Here is a 17,650-nt window from a genome sequence, read left to right as displayed (position 1 = left end):
GAAATGAAATGCAGCCCCCCTTTGGCAGACAGCTTAAAACAGGAAATGTACACGCCAAGTTCACCCAAAACATCCACAGCAACCACCACAGCAATGTCTTTAAGAGTTGTAACCCCCCCCCCCCCTGTTTAATGTTATAAAATAGAGTCTGCCAAACAGAATCTTGTATAGGGCCTCAAAAAAGTTAGAAACGGCCCTGTCCCATTTCCAGTGAAGGATTTTTTGTATCCGCCATCTTATCCTGATCATGTTTTTGTATGTTAGTAAGACTGCTGTACTTCTTTCTAGGATTCCAGTGAAGTGGGTGGTTCCAGCTGGAAAGATTTGAAAATCCTCCCGAAAGAGTCGGAGATGGTGTCAGAGATTTGCAGAGACAAACAACTGAGTAGAAGCAGGTAAAACAGTACTGTAATGACAACACAATAGATAACAGTATGAACTGTGTTTAAGTTTTGTGCTTAGGTTGAAAGTAACCACCTCGATCAGTAGCGGTCTGTCGTGATGGAGCGAGAGTTGAGCCGAAAGGCGACACTCTCAGTCTACATTTTAACCATGCTCGGCCCGAGGCAGGGCTGGACTGGTAATCTGGTTAACCGGGCATTTTCCTGGTGGACAGGCACACTTTCGGGCTTATGGACCGACCAGGAAGCAAAGGCAGCAGCCCGTTTCTTCATTTTCATTACTGACACTGGATTGCCCAATCAAATTTCTTACGTAAAAAAAAGTAGGAAAAAGTTGAGTTTGGAAGAAGTGGCGAAACGATGGAGAGAAAGGTTTAGTGCGTATTTGGGAATATTTCACGTCACTGCGAGCCGATTTAAGCCTAAACAGTAACACATGATACGCAGTCCTGTTCGTTTATTAATCACCAGGGGATGTCGCATAAAACGAGATTAAAGAGGCACAATCGTGTCCAATAGGGGTTAAACTTGTTCGTTGCGGTTTCGGTTTGCACACTGCTGATTTGCACAATTGTGGTTTTTAACTTAAATTTATACTTGATATTTAATTTTAGTTTCATTCTCGTGTCTTTTCGGAAATTGCACAGCAATACGCATTTCACTGCATGTCATACTGTGTATGATTGTGTATGTGACAAATAAAATTTGTATTTGAGCTAAAAAAGAGTAGCGAACATAAAGGGATGTTAAAGTTAAAGGATGTTAAAAATGCAGGCAACTTAAAATGCAACGTTTCTATCAACCCAACAAACATTAGCAAACACACAAACTGTGTGTGTGTCATGAACCGAAGTTCCGAGCGCAGGCAGGACCCAGTAGCAGAACACACACACTAGGGTAGGAGCGAATAAAGAAAGTAATTTTTATTGCAACTAAAGGTGTCCCGTGAGGGTAGCCAGAAAAACAACGGATGAAACCAGACGAAACCGAGGGACCGCACAGGGAACGCCGAGAGCGGGGCTGTGAGAGGCTGTAAAACAAAAAGAGAGACAGATTACTGGGGTGCGGAAAAAAAGGCAGCATACGAGGGAAGGTGGAGTGTGCGTCTCACGGTGATAGCCGGGCCGAGTGAACCAGAGGGGGGTGGAGCTCCAAAAGGGGTCGAGACGGCGAAGCTGAATGTGAACCAAATCTCAGGCGGACAGGTGGACAGGCAGGTGGCTCGAAAAAAATACGCCGAGTTGTGATCGCTGAGAGGCGACTACGGACTGGCGTGGAGCAGCAGGTAGGGCAGGATTAAATAGTCCACCTGGTGATCGCCTGGGATGGGATGCAGGTGTGGGGTTAGCAGCCACGCTCGTGGGCGTGGACATCCCAGCAGCACCCCGGACGCCGGGCCGCGGACCATGACAGTGTGTGCTATGGTCCCAGGGTCGTTTCCACAGTGTTTGTTGTTAATAGAGTTTTGAGTCTTGTTTACTCATTATTATGTTGTTTGTGTTATGTTTACTAGTTCTGCTTGCTTGTGCTTTTAGTTTATTTGTATATATCATGTATCAGTGTTTGTATTTTAGGTTGTCTTGGTTGTTAAATGGTCCTGTTCATGCCTTTGTTTTGACTGTTTCCTTAAAGGTAAGGACTCCTCGGTGGGATTTGATAAACTGGAAATTTCAAGCTTACATGTAAGTCCTCATGTTTTTAAATCAAATGTATACATGTGACATTATGTTTTTCATATTGTGAAACCTGCTGCAAAACAAACTAAGCTAGACTAACTATGTCAATTAAAGATTCCATGAAAATGATCTACAGGTAATGCAGGACAAACAGGTTAGTATGCTGCACTGTGATGGATTTAAAGGGGGGAAAAAAAAGAAAAAAAAACAGTCTGTGACTGGTGCACAGTGCCAGTCTAGTATAAAAAGTATACTGTTGGTGTGGAAAATGTAAATCACGCAGGATAACTAAAGAAACATTGGCTTACATCTGGTTCAATTCAGGTGTATACATCCACAAAGAGCAGCAGGTCAGCTGATCACAGCCTGTACGTTATGAAAATCTACTGGAGCACTCAAAATAAATTATTGTAAGTTATGCTGAAGAACTATTGCTGAGAACTACTTAAAGAGATTTTAAGAAAGTTTGCCTAAGAGAGTTCAGGCTGTGTTGGAGAATAAAGATGGTCATGTAGCCTATTTGCCAGAAAATTCACTGGCTCTGGCATGACCTTCTCTCTATTTTTTTAAGTCACTGTGATGAAGCCTGAGATATTGATCGGGGACTTTAGGAACCCCTGATACTTTTCTTGCAGTATGATGGCAAAGACATTAAAGGTAGATATACAGGGAACCTGACAAGTAGGGATGGGTACCGGTATCGTTCTGACATAAACGGTAGTAACCAGACCGAAAAGCAGCGCACATTTCGGTGCTTTATTTCGGTGCTTTTTTTTCCTGAGCTGTGATACACTTTAGATTCTAGCCAATCATTTTACGTTTCTGAGGATAGTAGGTGGGGCCAGGTACGTACGTTCTTTTAGAGCAGAGCAACAGATTAAAAATGACCAAGGCAAAGCGGTCAAAAGTCTGGCTGTACTTCACAGCAAAATATACAAACTCAGCAGCCTGCAACAAGTGCTTTAAGCTGATACTGTGATACTGTCAAAGGAGGTAACACCTCGAATCCGATGAAACACCTGGCGACGCATAGAGTTTTTTTAAAAAGCCGAGAAATGCGCCGTATTTGATAGCTTGCTGTGAGACCTCATACCGAGCACATCTACTGCGGGTGGGTTGCCTTTTATCGGACCCGGAGTTAGCAACATCTCCCAAAAACACGAAGAGGAGAGTCCTGGCCCCTAGCCCTGCAAGTGTAGCAGAAATGATGACGGCAGCAGCCGTTCTTCTTTGCGTGAGTAGCTTAATGTTGTTCGTGTGTAATTTACGTTGAGTAGGCTAACCACGTTATTAAATTAATGCATGTAAGGTGAACTAGCAAACATCATCATAGCTACATGCGGCTGTCTTCTTGTTTGATGGCAGATACTCCCTTCACCCTGGCCAAAAAGGCTAAAATGACCAAAGAAAAAGTGGAAAACAGTTAAACATGAGAGGTTTTTGGACAAAGTTTGTGTTTTTTCCATTGTTTAAGCACTGCTTCCAGCCAAGAGTGATACCATAAATCCCCTATAGCTGCAGAAAAGGCTAACATTGTTATCTTTTTACAAAAAACCAGCCGAACATGAGAGGTTTTTGGACCAATTTTGTGTTCTCCATTCTTTAAGCACCGGTTTAAGCACCGTTTAAGCACCGGCACCGTTTCAAAAGTACCGGTTTGGCACCGGTATCAAATAAAACCTAAACGATACCCATCCCTACTGACAAGTGAGAGATTTGCTGCTTTCAGAGACAAATAGTGCAGACAAAATATAAATGGCAATATCATAGTCCATATGAGAATATTAATTATGTCTGTTTATTATAAATATATTTTAAAGTTGTCTAACTTCTAAAACTGTGTTGTAATTTCCATGTATTGAAGTGATTTTGATGCATTTATTTATTTGTATGTTTTTTCATGGAAAAATCCTGCAGTGTTTTGCGAGACCCTCAAGAAACATGGAATGCAAAACAAAGTTTATGATAACTTGTATGCTTTTTACAAGTAACATAATGAGTCACCTCTTGGTTAACAATTGCTTTACAAATAATGTATACCTTTATAAGAAATTGCAGAGAAGTCATTATTACGGTGCCATTCCCTTAATTCTCTTTCAGTCATCTGTAGCTCCGTGTCAGGTGCTGAATGGAAGACTAATGTTGTAAAAAGCATTGACGCTCTGGTTACATCCTATGTTGTGGTACCACAACACTCATTCTCCCATACTGAAGGAAACCTGCCTACATCCAGACTCAGAGGAATCTGGCATGAAAAAGATGGCACAAAAAAAAACATCTATCATGAGGATCCTACACTGATTAAGGACAGCTTTAAGGACCGAACAAAGCTGGTGGGACTTCTGGGCCAGAACAACTGCACCTTAGAAATAACCGATGTTAAAGATCATGACAATGGCCCTTTCTGTTGAACTAGTGCAAACAGAAAGCAATGACCCCACCAAGGACAAGTTCTCCTTTGTTGAAGACTGCAAATTTTCAAATCTACACAAGACTGATATTCTCTTCTTCCATTCAGAAAGTATATCAAAAAATAAAATAAAAATTTAACATTGGAGTCTAGATGATGAAGGGTGCGCCCTCTAGTGTTGCTTGAAGGTTTTGTTATGTGGCTGTATTTTTGGTATTGTCTGTCTCACCCATTTGTATAAATGACACATATACATATAAGCATGTATGATACTTTTACTGAAATAATGCCATTATTTATTTGTAAGATATACTCAGCACTTTATTGACATTACACACAAGGAAAATCACTTTTTACAATGATGGCTCGTATTTGTCAGATATAAATTGTATGAATAATTCTAAATAAATGTCTATTGGCATTAATGCTGTTTGAATAAAGTCCACTTCGACAGCTGTGGTTTGCTTTGGTTATCATAGTAAAATGTAGTGTTTTGATTTCTTTAGTGTCAATCAAACATCCCAACATCAGAGAAGAATGGCCAAGCAGAAAATTATGAAGGAATTCTTTCTGCTTTTTGCAGGTAACATCACTGGTCAGCTATTTATTTCCAGTCTCTTTATGCTTAATGTGTATAATTAAATAATTTCCTTGTTATTTTAAAAATTATCTTTCAGTCATCTGTAGCTCCGTGTCCAGTGATGAATGGAAGGCCACGGTTGTAAAAAGCATTGACGCTCTGGTTGGATCCTGTGTTGTGGTACCATGTTCATTCTCCCATACTGGAGGAAACCTGCCCTCCTCCAGACTCAGAGGAATCTGGCATGAAAAAAATGACAAAAAAAGCAACATCTATCATGAGGATCCTATACTGATTAAGGACGACTTTAAGGGCCGAACAAAGATGTTGGGAGAGCTGGGCCAGAACAACTGCACCTTAGAAATAACTCAAATTAGAATTCATGACAATGGCCCTTTCTGTTTCCAGGTTGAACTAGTGCGAACAGAAAACAATGACCCCACCAAGGACAAGTTCTCCTTTGTTGAAGACTGCGTTGAGTTGAACATGATCAGTATGTCACCAACTTTCCATGACTTCAAACATCTATACCAGTTTTCTGTTAAATCATTTTGCCTCTTACTTTATGTCTGACTTTTTCATTTTCAGCTGAGCCTCCAAAGCCTACATTGATCCAACCAAAGACAGCCACTCAAGGAGAGCCCTACATTGTCACCTGTTCAGTCATCCACACCTGCCCCACTCATGTTCCTAAACTCACATGGAATATGGATAGTACAAAGGTCATTGTGCATCATAAAGATATTAAACATGGAAACTGGGAGACACAGTCCATCCTGACAGTTATTCCTGAGGAGAAGGATGACAACAGAGAGATAACCTGCACTGCTGAATTTAATGGAGGGCTGAAATCACCTGAAACTTTCACACTCCATGTAAAACGTGAGATCCTTTCAGTAGTTTACTTCCAATATATTTTTTAACCCTTAACTTTGCATGATTAAGAAAATGTTAATATCACTATTAAAAGTATGTTTAGATGAATGTTGTCTGTATTCTAAAGAAGCAATAGCAAAAAAACAAAAACAAAAACCCAAGCAAATACCAACTCTGTCTATTTCCAGGTATTGAGAACTGTAATCACATCATCATTCCTGCTGTAGTGGGGATTGGTACAGCTCTGCTCTTTGGCATCTTCTGCATTTTCATGGAAAAAAAATACAAGTGAGTCTTTTTTATAGAGAATCAAGCTTTCTGTTAACAAGGAGGAGACATTTTTCCTCTCATCAGTTCTACAGTACTCTCTTTAATATATATATATACGGAACGTAAGTAGAAAAATATTTTGGATCAGATGCAGTTGGTTTCTGAGTCTGTCATCATATATGATAACAATATAATGATTGTTTTCATTTATCACAGCATGTGGAACAGGCTTTCCAGGTTATCTCGGAGGTGAGAAAAAAAATGTTTCTTTTCTTTTGTTTTTACAGTTTGGAGCATTAAATGCGCATGCATGTTTTGATTTTTTAAATGCAAAATATTTGGAATTTTACATCCACACACATCTTCAAGATTACATTTCTAATTAAATTACTCTAAGTCCTTCTGATTAAAGGCTTTTGAGTTTTTGGCTCTCCACTGACTTCACCGCTAACTTTCCGTGCACAAATGCCTCAATGGTCTCACAGTCATTTCAAGCAACAGGGCAGATTTTTGTTGGTTGTTTTGATATTAAATTTAAAATTTAATATTTTCGAAAAGTCTTAGAAACTGATGTAGAGTTAGAGACACATTATGCATTTTGTTTTTCTTTTTAGTTGTTTTTCACTTTTTGAAAGTTCCTTGTGTTTCATGTTTGTTTTCCCACACATCTTTGAAGGCTCCAACTGGATCAAAGGACAGAAACAAAACAGCCCTGTTCCCTTCTGTTTCTGTATTTTGTTCTTCGCTTAAAATCGCACATATATACTTCAAACATGTATTTTCTTACTTTTCAGGCAATGACATGAAATCAAGAAGGGGACCAAAGTCAAATGGTTACATTCTTCTTCCCATTTGCATATCAGCTTCAGTAAAAATAAATGAATAATAAGAAAAATGTTTAAAAAACAAAACAAAAATATAATATAAAAAGCTATAAGAAAAAAGGAAGACAGGAACAGCTTTTTCTTCAACAATTAGCTTCTACCCTTTTTCATTAACTAGTGTGATGCTTTCTCTTTGTTTTCATGCTTGAAAGGATGTGCTATCATTTTTGCTTTATGCCAGAAATGTTAAGTAATGTAAGCCCACCACTTCCTGTTTTCTAAACAGATGTATCAGTACTGTAAGACTCTTTTTGAACAATAAATCTTCATTTATCCAGAGACTGAATTTATTGCTTAAACAATAAAGACCTTCAGTACAATTTACATTTAATTTACAATTACATAATATTCAACAGTGAGTAAAGTACCTTTTTCATTCAGATCAAATACAATATGAATACAGTGTGTGTTGCATGTTACTGTTAAATTGAGGAAGACCTCAAATAACAAGAAACCTGGGCCCGTATCCCTAAAGAATCTTTGTGCAAAAAGTGGCTCCTAGCGGCCAAATTCTAAGAAAATTCTCAGAGTCATGACGTTTTCTTAGAATTTCCCCTAAAAGTGACACGACAATCCCAGTTAATATAAAAGCTATTCCTCAAGATTCCTAACGCTTAAAAGGGCTCCTAAGGCAAGATCTGCTAAGAGCAGGGAAGAGGACTTTTAGTGGCTTAGGAGTTCCCCTAAGCAGCTGCACAAAATGGCCAACAGAAGAGGCAGGAGAGATGTCCTGCAAACACTGGATGACAGGGAATTATTGAGATGCTACAGATTGGATCGTGCAGGAATCATGTTTGTGGTGGATCTCCTTAGAGATGCAATTACTTCACCAACTCGACGCCACAACACTATTACACCAGAGACGAAAGTAATCACAACCCTGAGGTATTTGGCAACCGGGAAAATGCAACAATGCAGCAGTGATGACTTGGGTCTGCAATCACAGACATTGCTAAAAGCTGAGCCGTGTTACCCTCGTTAAGACCACACTGGACTTGTAACGTTGTGATTTCTACTTCATTAAGGACAGCCCCTTGAGATAGGCCATCTTGTTTTCAACAGGGTCCATATGGGAGTGAAAGTACAAAATATGCCAGCTAGGATATTAATATGAGCAAATAAAACACAAATCATTATTTGAACAGGATGTAATGAGTTTAAGTTTTCACATATTTTAGATTCTAATGTTGGGCTATAACCCCTACAGCTTACTATTCATTTTCCAGATATTTTCTTGAATGTGAAATATTATTTACAATTACAGTCAGCATAAGATTAGAGTGTATAATTATGTTTATTGATTTGAGGGTACATCCTTTGCTCGTTATCACCAAAAGCTCATTTCCATCAAACTTGTAGGATCAACCAATCACGGCTTTTGAAATGATGACTCATACCTAGCAACGGGGTCAACCACACCTCCTCACTAAGATAGGATTTTCCATCCATTCCTTGCTCAGAGTTCACTGAAAATGTTCTGGAATCACTTCTAAGCTAAAACTCCTGGCAAGGAATTTTTAGGTTAAGTTAGGAGCTCTCGGAGAGGATTCTCAGAAGCTTTAGGGATACGGGCCCTGGTCTTCTCATAGGCATGTGTGTAACTCTTGTTTTTTGTTTTTTTTTGCCTGTCCCATTTGGTTCTTTAGCCGTCAGAATTGTTGTCTGAAGATCAACAAGGATACCCAAGGGATTTACTTTGCCAAATGGATCATCACGGCCTTGCCGTATTGGTCCATTTGATCGACCTTTGTTGTTATTATTTATTTTATTTTATTTTCAGTTGTTACAGACAGGACATATATGACTGGGGGATAGGAAAAGGAGAAAGAAAGATGAAGGAAAAGAAAAACAGAAGGGAAGAGGGACAGTGAGAAACTTAAAAAGAGAAAGAAAAAACAATCTCCTGGATCAACTGTTGAGAGAAAAAGAAGAGAAAACAAGCAAAAAAACCCAAAACAAAGCAACATACTAAACACAACACCATCGCATTAATCTAGCTAAGTGTAAACAGCAGTAAATACTAAATATTGAATGTTGTTGTGCAGCACGCAGGACAGACAGCGCACAATGTGCTTTGAAGTAGCAGCCAAGAAAGGTGTAGTTTATGTCTATGAACAGTGAACACCTGTGTGCACACCTGTGTGGATCAGCGCGCTTGTATTCAAAAGGTTTCCCCATGTAACGGTCTGCTAGAGGGTGTAGAGGGCCATAGCCCCGTCCCCCAGGGCATGAAGCAGGTATGGAGGAGATCCAGGTTCCAGATATCCAGAGGCCCCAGAGTGCGAGAGCCCAAGGAGGACCACCAGAGGGGCATCCGTGCCACCCTCCTGGGAAGAGCTGAGGAGAACCTCAGACGAGTGGTCACCCAGTAGTCACAGAGCAGAAGCCAGAGGGGGCTGCACTGGCGTGCTAGAGTGAACCGAGCCGCAGGCCCAGAGGCCCAAGGGGCCTCTACGCCCTGGAAGAGGCCCAAGTAGCCACCGGGAGTGAGCTGGTACATACCTGAGCACCCAGCCCTGGACACCAAGAACCACCAACGCACCGACCCCCGAGGGCATCAGTCACCGGCAGGGAGTGTGGTGAGGGGAGATAGGCCTCCATACTTTGGAGGGCCTGGGAGTTCCCAGAAAGGTGGAATCTAAGACCCGACCTGACATATAGACACAGACAAACAGGCACACACAGACACAAACATGCATTCCCACCCTCATGCACACATATACAAATACTCAGCACTCACCCAACGTAACTCTTAACCATGATTTAAAGAAAGTTTCCATTTATTTTAAGATTTCATCTTCACATGTCACAAAGGTTCATTTATCATTGGTTAATGCATTAAAGATATTTAAAACACAATATACTAATAACCATGAAATGTTTGAATGACTTGTTTGTTATGCATCTCTCTTATATTTTGTGATTTGTAAATGGCAATTGGACTGGCTCTTCTATAGAAGACAGGGAAGGGTTACTGAAAACAAGCCCTGTGATGCCACTACAGCACAAGACAGAGACAATTGTTTGTCTCGCTATAAGTCTGTGTGTGTCAACTTGTGCAGAGGAAGTGAGATTACTATAAAAATCTGATGTATTTAGAGATTATCTGTAGTCTTAACAGAGTCGTGAGTAATGGAAAACTATACTTGAAACTCAAAGACTCTTATTCACACTCTAACTGCAATTAAGAAACCAAACTTCTTGGACATTTTTGATTCTGTGACTTTATTAAATCCTCTAGGTAGAGGGTGACTTAATTTCCTGATTTATTCTGTAATCTTTGGTCTTTCTGTACTTCCGTCCATTCATTTGCTCCCATTGTCCTTTCTAATTGATTTTAACTCATTGTTTATACTCGGCTGCTGCCTTTGACTCAGTATTTTGAATTTGTTATGTACTTATCATAAATAGTCTTTAAATTCAGAAATTATTTATGTTCTCGTTCCTGAGTATATTATGGTTAAGTACCCATGAGTTTGTTAGTTATAGCTCTTGATTTCTTTTTATATGTTAGTTCTTCTTTTTGTCTCCAGTCTGTCGTCTCCATGTCCTGTCGTCAGTAGAATTATACTGTGTAGCATCTGATTGATGTGTGAGGAATACTTATGCAATACGATAACAAACATCTCATTTAAAAAATTAAACTACAAATAGCAGGACACTGAATTGACTGAATAGCTGGATGAACATGAAAAATGTTTATTTGAATTTTAGATTCACATATCCAGCTCTTTTTCTTTTTAAAGTGTACCTCGCTGATGCATCACCACAGATCATCTTTAAGAGTTGTAACCTCCCTGTATAATGTTATAAAATAGGGGCGGCCAAACAAAATCTTGTACAGGGCCTCAAAAAAGTTAGAAACGGCCCTGTCCCATTTCCAGTGAAGGATTTTTTTTCATCCACCATCTTATCCTGATCATGTTTTTGTATGTTAGTAAGACAGCTGTGCTTCTTTCTAGTATTCCAGTGAAGTGGGTGGTTCCAGCTGGAAGGATTGAAAATCCTCCTGAAAGAGTCGGAGATGATGAACAAATCAAATTTCTCACACAGCTTGTAGATAAAAAGATTCATTTGGAATGTCGAGACAACGCCGGTCTATGCGATTCTTTTGGTCCTGGTAGAGATCACCCTGAGATGTTTCCATGTTTTACACAATCCTTTTATTACCCATTATTCTTACAGATGCATCTGGAGATCAGCACACTGCATTCCTATGCAGTCCTATGCTAAAGGCTGATCTAAAGAACTCCACACAACAGTACAGTTATAACCTCTGGTCTCCTCCCCCCTACAGTAAACACCCCCACAATGGAAATACACTAGTACAGTGGCCAAGGGTGCTGACACCCTGACCCCCATCTCCTTTTAAGGTAGTGCCCGTTTGCCCTTTGTCTGCTCCTCACCCTCAGTAACTCTTGCTACTGTCCTGGGGGTGGGGGTTGATTGTCCTTCTGCCCTGTACCTCAGTTCTTTGTTCCCATCCCAGGCCTTTTTTGCTATTTTGTATTCTTACACTCATTAACCGCAATATTATAATGTTGCAAGCAATCACAAACTATATTCTCTTTACCTTTGATGTACATTAAGAATCTATTCTCAACAGGAAGAAGGTGGAGAGAAAGGTTTAGGGAATTATTCACGTGCCTGTGAGCCGATTTAAGCCTAAACAATAACACATGATACACAGTCCTGTTCGTTTATTAATTACCAGAGATGTCGCATAAAAAGAGATCAAAAAGGCAAAACCGTGCACCATAGTCAGGGGTTAAAGTCGCTTTTTGTTTGTTTGTTTTCAGTATCATTGAAGTTATTTCTTCTCGGGACTTGCACAGCAATAAGCATTTCACTGCATGTCGGACTGTGTGTATTATTGTGAATGTCACAAATAAAATTTGAATTTGAGCTACAAAAGAGTAGCAAGCATAAAGGGACGTTAAAGTTAAAGGATGTTTAAGTTGCAGGTAATTTCAAATGCAACAAACATCCGAAAGCACACAAACTATGTGTGCGCTATGGTCCCTGGGTGGTTTACACAGTGTTTTTTGTTAATAGTTTTGAGTCTTTTTTATTCATTATTATGTTGTTTGTGTTATATTTCCTACTTCAGTTTGCTTGTGCTTTTAGTTCATCAGTATTTCTATTTTAGGTTGTTAATAGGTTTGTAGCTTGAATCTATCCGCTGGAACGTTAAAGGCAATATAATTACACTGCAAAGCAAGACACAAGTAGGCAAGCTTCTTCATGTTTCTCGTGCACGGGAGAGAACCGGACAGGCACCGTTCCTTCGCTTGACCCCAGTTGCTCTCGTCCGTTCTCCCGTACCACTGTCCTTTTATTGAGGTTACATGAATATGCATAGGTTCATTAACATATGACGTCTACATTCACACAAAGAGTACCTAAGAGTACATAAATCAGCAAAGGAAGATACGATCTCTCCTCTGTAGGGGAGTGAACTCACCCCCTCTTCATGCCACACAGAGTTGTTACAGACCTCTTAGGATGAGACATTCTTTCAATCTACAAATGATTATATACTTCTAAGCATCTATGGTTAAATATTTCTAAGCATAAATGACAATCAACAATACAAACTCTAACATTCCCCCGTTTTTGACCTTTATGCTAGAAAAGTTCCCAGTTATGAATACCTCATGTCTGACAGTTTCAATTAGAGCTGGGCGATATGAGATTTTTTCATATCACGATATGTTTTTTTCATTTCAGGCGATAACGATATCTATCACGATATAAGCCAAATAACTATATTTGTAAGATTTAAATGTGCCGTTGCTCACAAGTAAAATGTGAAATAATCAGCAGCTTGTTTTTATTTAAATATTTATTTCCCATAATAAGTTCAACAGGGTAGATGTACTTAAGGAACATGAGACTTTTTCAGATAAATAAAGGCAAATATTGCAAACTACACAAAAGGCAGCTGCTAAAGCGTTTAAGTTTCAAAATAGAACAAACGAAACAGACTACTAAATTGTCAATTCCACTTAGAAACAAAATATTAATTCTAAAAATAAATCTTAGTTTGTTTTACAGAAGAACAGACAAAACTGACTAACTTTTGTCAATATCAAATAAACTGAGAACTAAAAGGAAATTCTCAATCTCTCCTTGTTGTATAGCTTAGCTTTTCAAACAGTTTTAACGGTTACTTTAGTCTGACAAAAGCCGAATGACGAATTAGCGCTTCCAGTCAGAGACTGAGGCTACGTCCACACGTACACGGGTATTTTTGAAAACGGAGATTTTCCGTTTCCGTTTTAAAAAATAATCCCGTCCACACATAAAGGCAGAAATGAAGGAAAACGCTGCTATGAACATGCCAAAGCAGCAGGTGGCGCTAGATTCCTAACCGTGCAGAAATGTTGGCCAATCAGAAGTCTAGAAGCCTCGGTGGGAAAAAGTAAACAAAGCTGGGGCATAGAAGCAGAACCGAGTCGTATGTGTGGAGGGACAGTAACTGTGTGTATATGTAAGCATTTAAACACTGCAGAGAGTAGAATTAACAGTATTGTAGAAATTCATTTCACCGAAACAATAACGTGGCGCACAGTGTGACGCATGCACCAGTTTATTGTATTTCCAGACTTGCTTTCGGCACAATTTACAGTGCACGCTACTCTGTTTTTTGTCAGACTTGAAATAGCCGAAATACCTTCACACTACGGAACTTCTATGGCTCTTCCGTTCGACAATCTCTCCGGCGTTGGAACCATCATCTGTTTTCTCTTCGGTCACGCTCGGTTGATTTTTCTAGTCGACACACTCATTTCCTCCATTACCCGCTGGCTGCTTCCCAAACAAACACACATGCGGCTTGGCACTTGTGCTGTACGTTACAAGTCACGCGACGTGACGCTGCGGCTGTGATTGGTTCGGCTCTGCGCTACTTAATTTGGATTGGCTGATCTTTTTTTTTTTTTTTTTTTTTTTAAGAGGACAAGAGCGGCGAGGTCTATCGCGATAGCTTAATTTCTCTATCGAGTAAAAGTTATATCGCGATACATATCGTTATCGTTCTATCGCCCAGCTCTAGTTTCAATGCAAACATTTTTATACTCAGCATATGTCAAATCACCCTAAATTACTGTAAAAGTACAGTTTAACAAATGTATTAGCGGTTATCCCATTCATTGAGCTCATCTCATGGCAAACTGCATCTTACGAGCAACCAAAGAAATTGTTGATTTAATAGTGAAAACAAGAAAGTAACATTTTCAAAAACATCTCAGCTTGGTGACGCTTCCTTCAGGTGTGCAAATCACATGTCTCTGCAGAGTGGTTTGAGTTCTGCAGGGCGTCATACATGTCTCTTCCAGTTGTTTCATTGTCCATAGGACCAGAGTCCAAATGTATGTAGAATAAACATTCAAACATACCAGTTAGTTTTGTTGTTTGTCAACATGGGTCTCAGCTATTTCCAAAGTTGCAGACCTCTCAGCACTCTAGTTTTATGGCCTCCACCAACCCCCATCACCTCATTCAAGCCTTCGTTCTGTGAGGGGGATATTTATGACTCCTTAATTGTCCACGCTCTGCAGAAAAACCCCTCTGTGGAAAGGGTGCAGGGTTGTCTTACTGCTGTTATGATCCCAGCAGTCTTCGGGGTATCATCGTATTCACAGTACAGTGGTACAGCATTAGGTGATGTTCATAGGAAACTGCTGTCATCACCACCATAGCTTCTGGTTCCTGTGCTTTTCACAGAATCATGATGTCATCCTCGAACTCCTTCTGCGCTGTCGATGGAGCTTGGCACGCTCCCTCATCCTTCGAGTTTTCATGTTCCAATGCTGCTGAAGGTTTAAGGCAGAGCACGTCGTACACCTTAGTTGTCTTCCTCAGCGTCAATATTGAATCTTTCATTTTATTTAAAATCTCCTGGAGCTCAGTAGCACAGCTCTCTGTGTCATGTCTGCTGTGCTAAAGATGATTTCTGATCCTCCTGAAGTCTCTCTCCGGGCCTCAGCTCCCATCTTGTGGACGATCCTCTCAGGCACTCCTTCTCGTCATGCATAGTCCTGATTTTGGGCCTGCTTGATCTGTCTCAAAACACTCAGCTTCTCTGCCTTCCTCCTAGTTCAGCTGATTTCATGATGGGCCCCAACCAGCTTGACCTTTGACCTCAACCACTGCCTGGGCTATGCCTGGAATGTTTCTGCTTCTCACTGCTGCACCTGTATTTCAGAAAGACTTCTATTTGGAGAGCATGTCAACAATCATCAAACCACATTCTTTAGTTCAGTGAACTTCACTTATAGGCCATCAAAGCCTCATCTGAACATGGATGCACCACTTGCATAGATTTAATACTTGTAAATAAACAGCTAATCACACAAATCACTGCAACAATAATAGTAAACATTGTTTAATATTAATTCTGGACCCCACCTCTTGACGCATGGACAACCATGCGTCAACTCACCAAACCTGGATCCCCGTCTTAAAAACTGGCTCCACCAGGAGCCTGCATACACAAGATCTGGAAATAAAATCAACCTTCACACTTATAAACAATTATATCAAAAGAGTAATAAGCATTCAGCACGGGCAAGACAAGTGTCATGTGCAGGTTTTCTCAAATCATTAAATCACTATCATTACCATAATTCGCCTCAAACATGGATCATCCCATGTGCTCAGTTAACATTAATGTAATCAGTGACTTCTCTTAAGCAAAGTCACTCCACTCATATATTATTATGGGTCCAAAAGTGGCCAGCAAATGAGCCCATAATAAACTATTCCATAAATACCGTAATCTCTCATTTGTTTTACTCATGTCACTTGTCCGTTTCAGCTGAATCCTCCACAGCATTCCCAAAGAAACAAACATTAGCAATACACATTGACTGTGGTCAGACGGAGGTCAGACACAGGTCAACGGGTTCCAGAGGTGCCATAAAAACACCATAAAATCAACCATCCATTGCTGTGGAAAATATGTTATTCATATCATCAAAGTAACCGTCACATTTTCCCAAAAACACAATGTAACAGCATCACCACTCATAACCGGTAAACACAGTTTTCCTCACACATAAACCCAAAAATCCTGTAATAGGAAAAACATCAACCAGTTGTCCTGGTATAAATCATGTGATCAAACCACATGAAGAACTGTAATGCTGTAGAAAAGAAAATGCAAATGTTAGCACTGCGCAGATGTATACAATTTCTCACAGCTTCTTTTACCAGTCAGTCAGCTTTCTTTTTTATTTCCATTCATTCATGCATTCATTCTTTCTTTCTTTGCTGATAGTGGAACCTGTCGTCGCATTTAGTTTCCACTTCCAGCAAAATGACGTCATCTCAAAAAGAAAAAGAGGAACTTTAGGTCGGATTACATAGCTGAATCCTTTTTTAGGCTGGGACACTCATTTAATAATTGTCCCAAATAAGTAGCTTTCTCCAGAACCCATTTTAATGTGGAGAAAATAGCACTTTTAATTTCTGACGTGCAGATCTGCTTAAAGAAAAGAAATAGACAAACAAAATCAGTGCCTGTTCAAAAGATAAAAATGAAAAATAACAAAGATTATCAAACCAAACTCTCAGTGCACTGTGAAAGTATCAAAATAAAAAGGCCTTGTTAAGTCATGACACAAGCTCCTCATCAACTTCACAACAGGAGAAGAATCATCAGCTAGATTCACTCCAAACCAACCATCAGCTGCACAACACACCACACCACATAACTATGAGTTTAATCACCAGGTCTGTGCTCTTCACTCATTTAGGCCACAGATCTATTTTATTCAATTTTCCTTTTCCCTTCATCATAAAACATGTGACATGCTGTCATGCACTTCACAAAAGACGTTTGTTCTGACGTATTCAGAGTTGTGTATCTAAATACAGGATTCACTCGCACATCAAAACAGGAAACTCAGTGTTTTAGAGTCTCCACTCTAACAAACTCCAACACATCCCATTCACTCGTGCTAGAATTCAGTCACCTGTGCAAGAATTCAGTCACCTTTCATTAATCTAAAAACCAATCAAATAATTTGCATATCGGCTATTAACCCACTAAGTTGACAGGACAACAGAAATGCATGTTCAAAATAGTATCACAAAAGACAATTTCCCTCATACAGTAAATTACTTATGCTGCTCAATCAAGCAGGAAGCTTCTCCCAATTTACTATATCAACAACTAAATTTATTGTCTGATCTCTGGTTGGTCAAACCAGGATCTTTTTTCTTTTTTCCACAAAAGTTTAAATTGTTGTCCTGCAACCTAGAGAGTCAATTTTTTTTTCTTGGATAAATTCAGTATTTGATAACAAGTGTCTGCTAAATTCTGTGTATAGTGCTGGCGGAGCGCTGCTGACGTCGACTGAGAAAATTGTCATGCGGTGGAAGGAATACTTCGAGGACCTCCTTAATCCCACTGATACGTCTTCCGAGGAGGAAGCAGAGTCTGGGGATGAGGGGAATGGCCCGCCAATTTCCGGGGGCGAGGTCACTGAGGCAGTTAAACAACTCCTTGGTGGCAGAGCCCCTGGTGTTGATGAGGTCCGCCCCGA

The 17,650-nt window shown here is 39.9% G+C and overlaps 1 protein-coding gene across 2 annotated transcripts; it reads left to right on the top strand.

The window, feature by feature from the left end:
* The first annotated feature begins 230 nt into the window (after window positions 1-230).
* Window positions 231-7,376, top strand: LOC113032699 (myelin-associated glycoprotein-like). 2 transcript variants are annotated; one of them, XM_026185735.1, is made up of 8 exons: window positions 231-395; window positions 2,034-2,083; window positions 4,994-5,070; window positions 5,165-5,560; window positions 5,656-5,949; window positions 6,132-6,231; window positions 6,430-6,462; window positions 7,008-7,376. In XM_026185735.1, exons 3-8 carry the CDS (start codon window positions 5,025-5,027, stop codon window positions 7,012-7,014), a joined length of 876 nt encoding a protein of 291 aa, XP_026041520.1. In that variant the 5' UTR covers window positions 231-395; window positions 2,034-2,083; window positions 4,994-5,024; the 3' UTR covers window positions 7,015-7,376. The 2 variants fall into 2 exon arrangements, with proteins under 2 accessions (XP_026041520.1, XP_026041521.1); XM_026185736.1 differs by lacking the exon at window positions 231-395 and adding an exon at window positions 1,620-1,686.
* Window positions 7,377-17,650: the final 10,274 nt, after the last annotated feature.

The sequence above is a fragment of the Astatotilapia calliptera genome, chromosome 11 (genome assembly GCF_900246225.1).
Source record: "Astatotilapia calliptera chromosome 11, fAstCal1.2, whole genome shotgun sequence".
In the NCBI taxonomy this organism is placed as follows: Eukaryota; Metazoa; Chordata; class Actinopteri; order Cichliformes; family Cichlidae; genus Astatotilapia; species Astatotilapia calliptera.
Note: the sequence above shows the minus strand (reverse complement) of the source record. Positions and strands in the feature narration are given on the sequence as shown.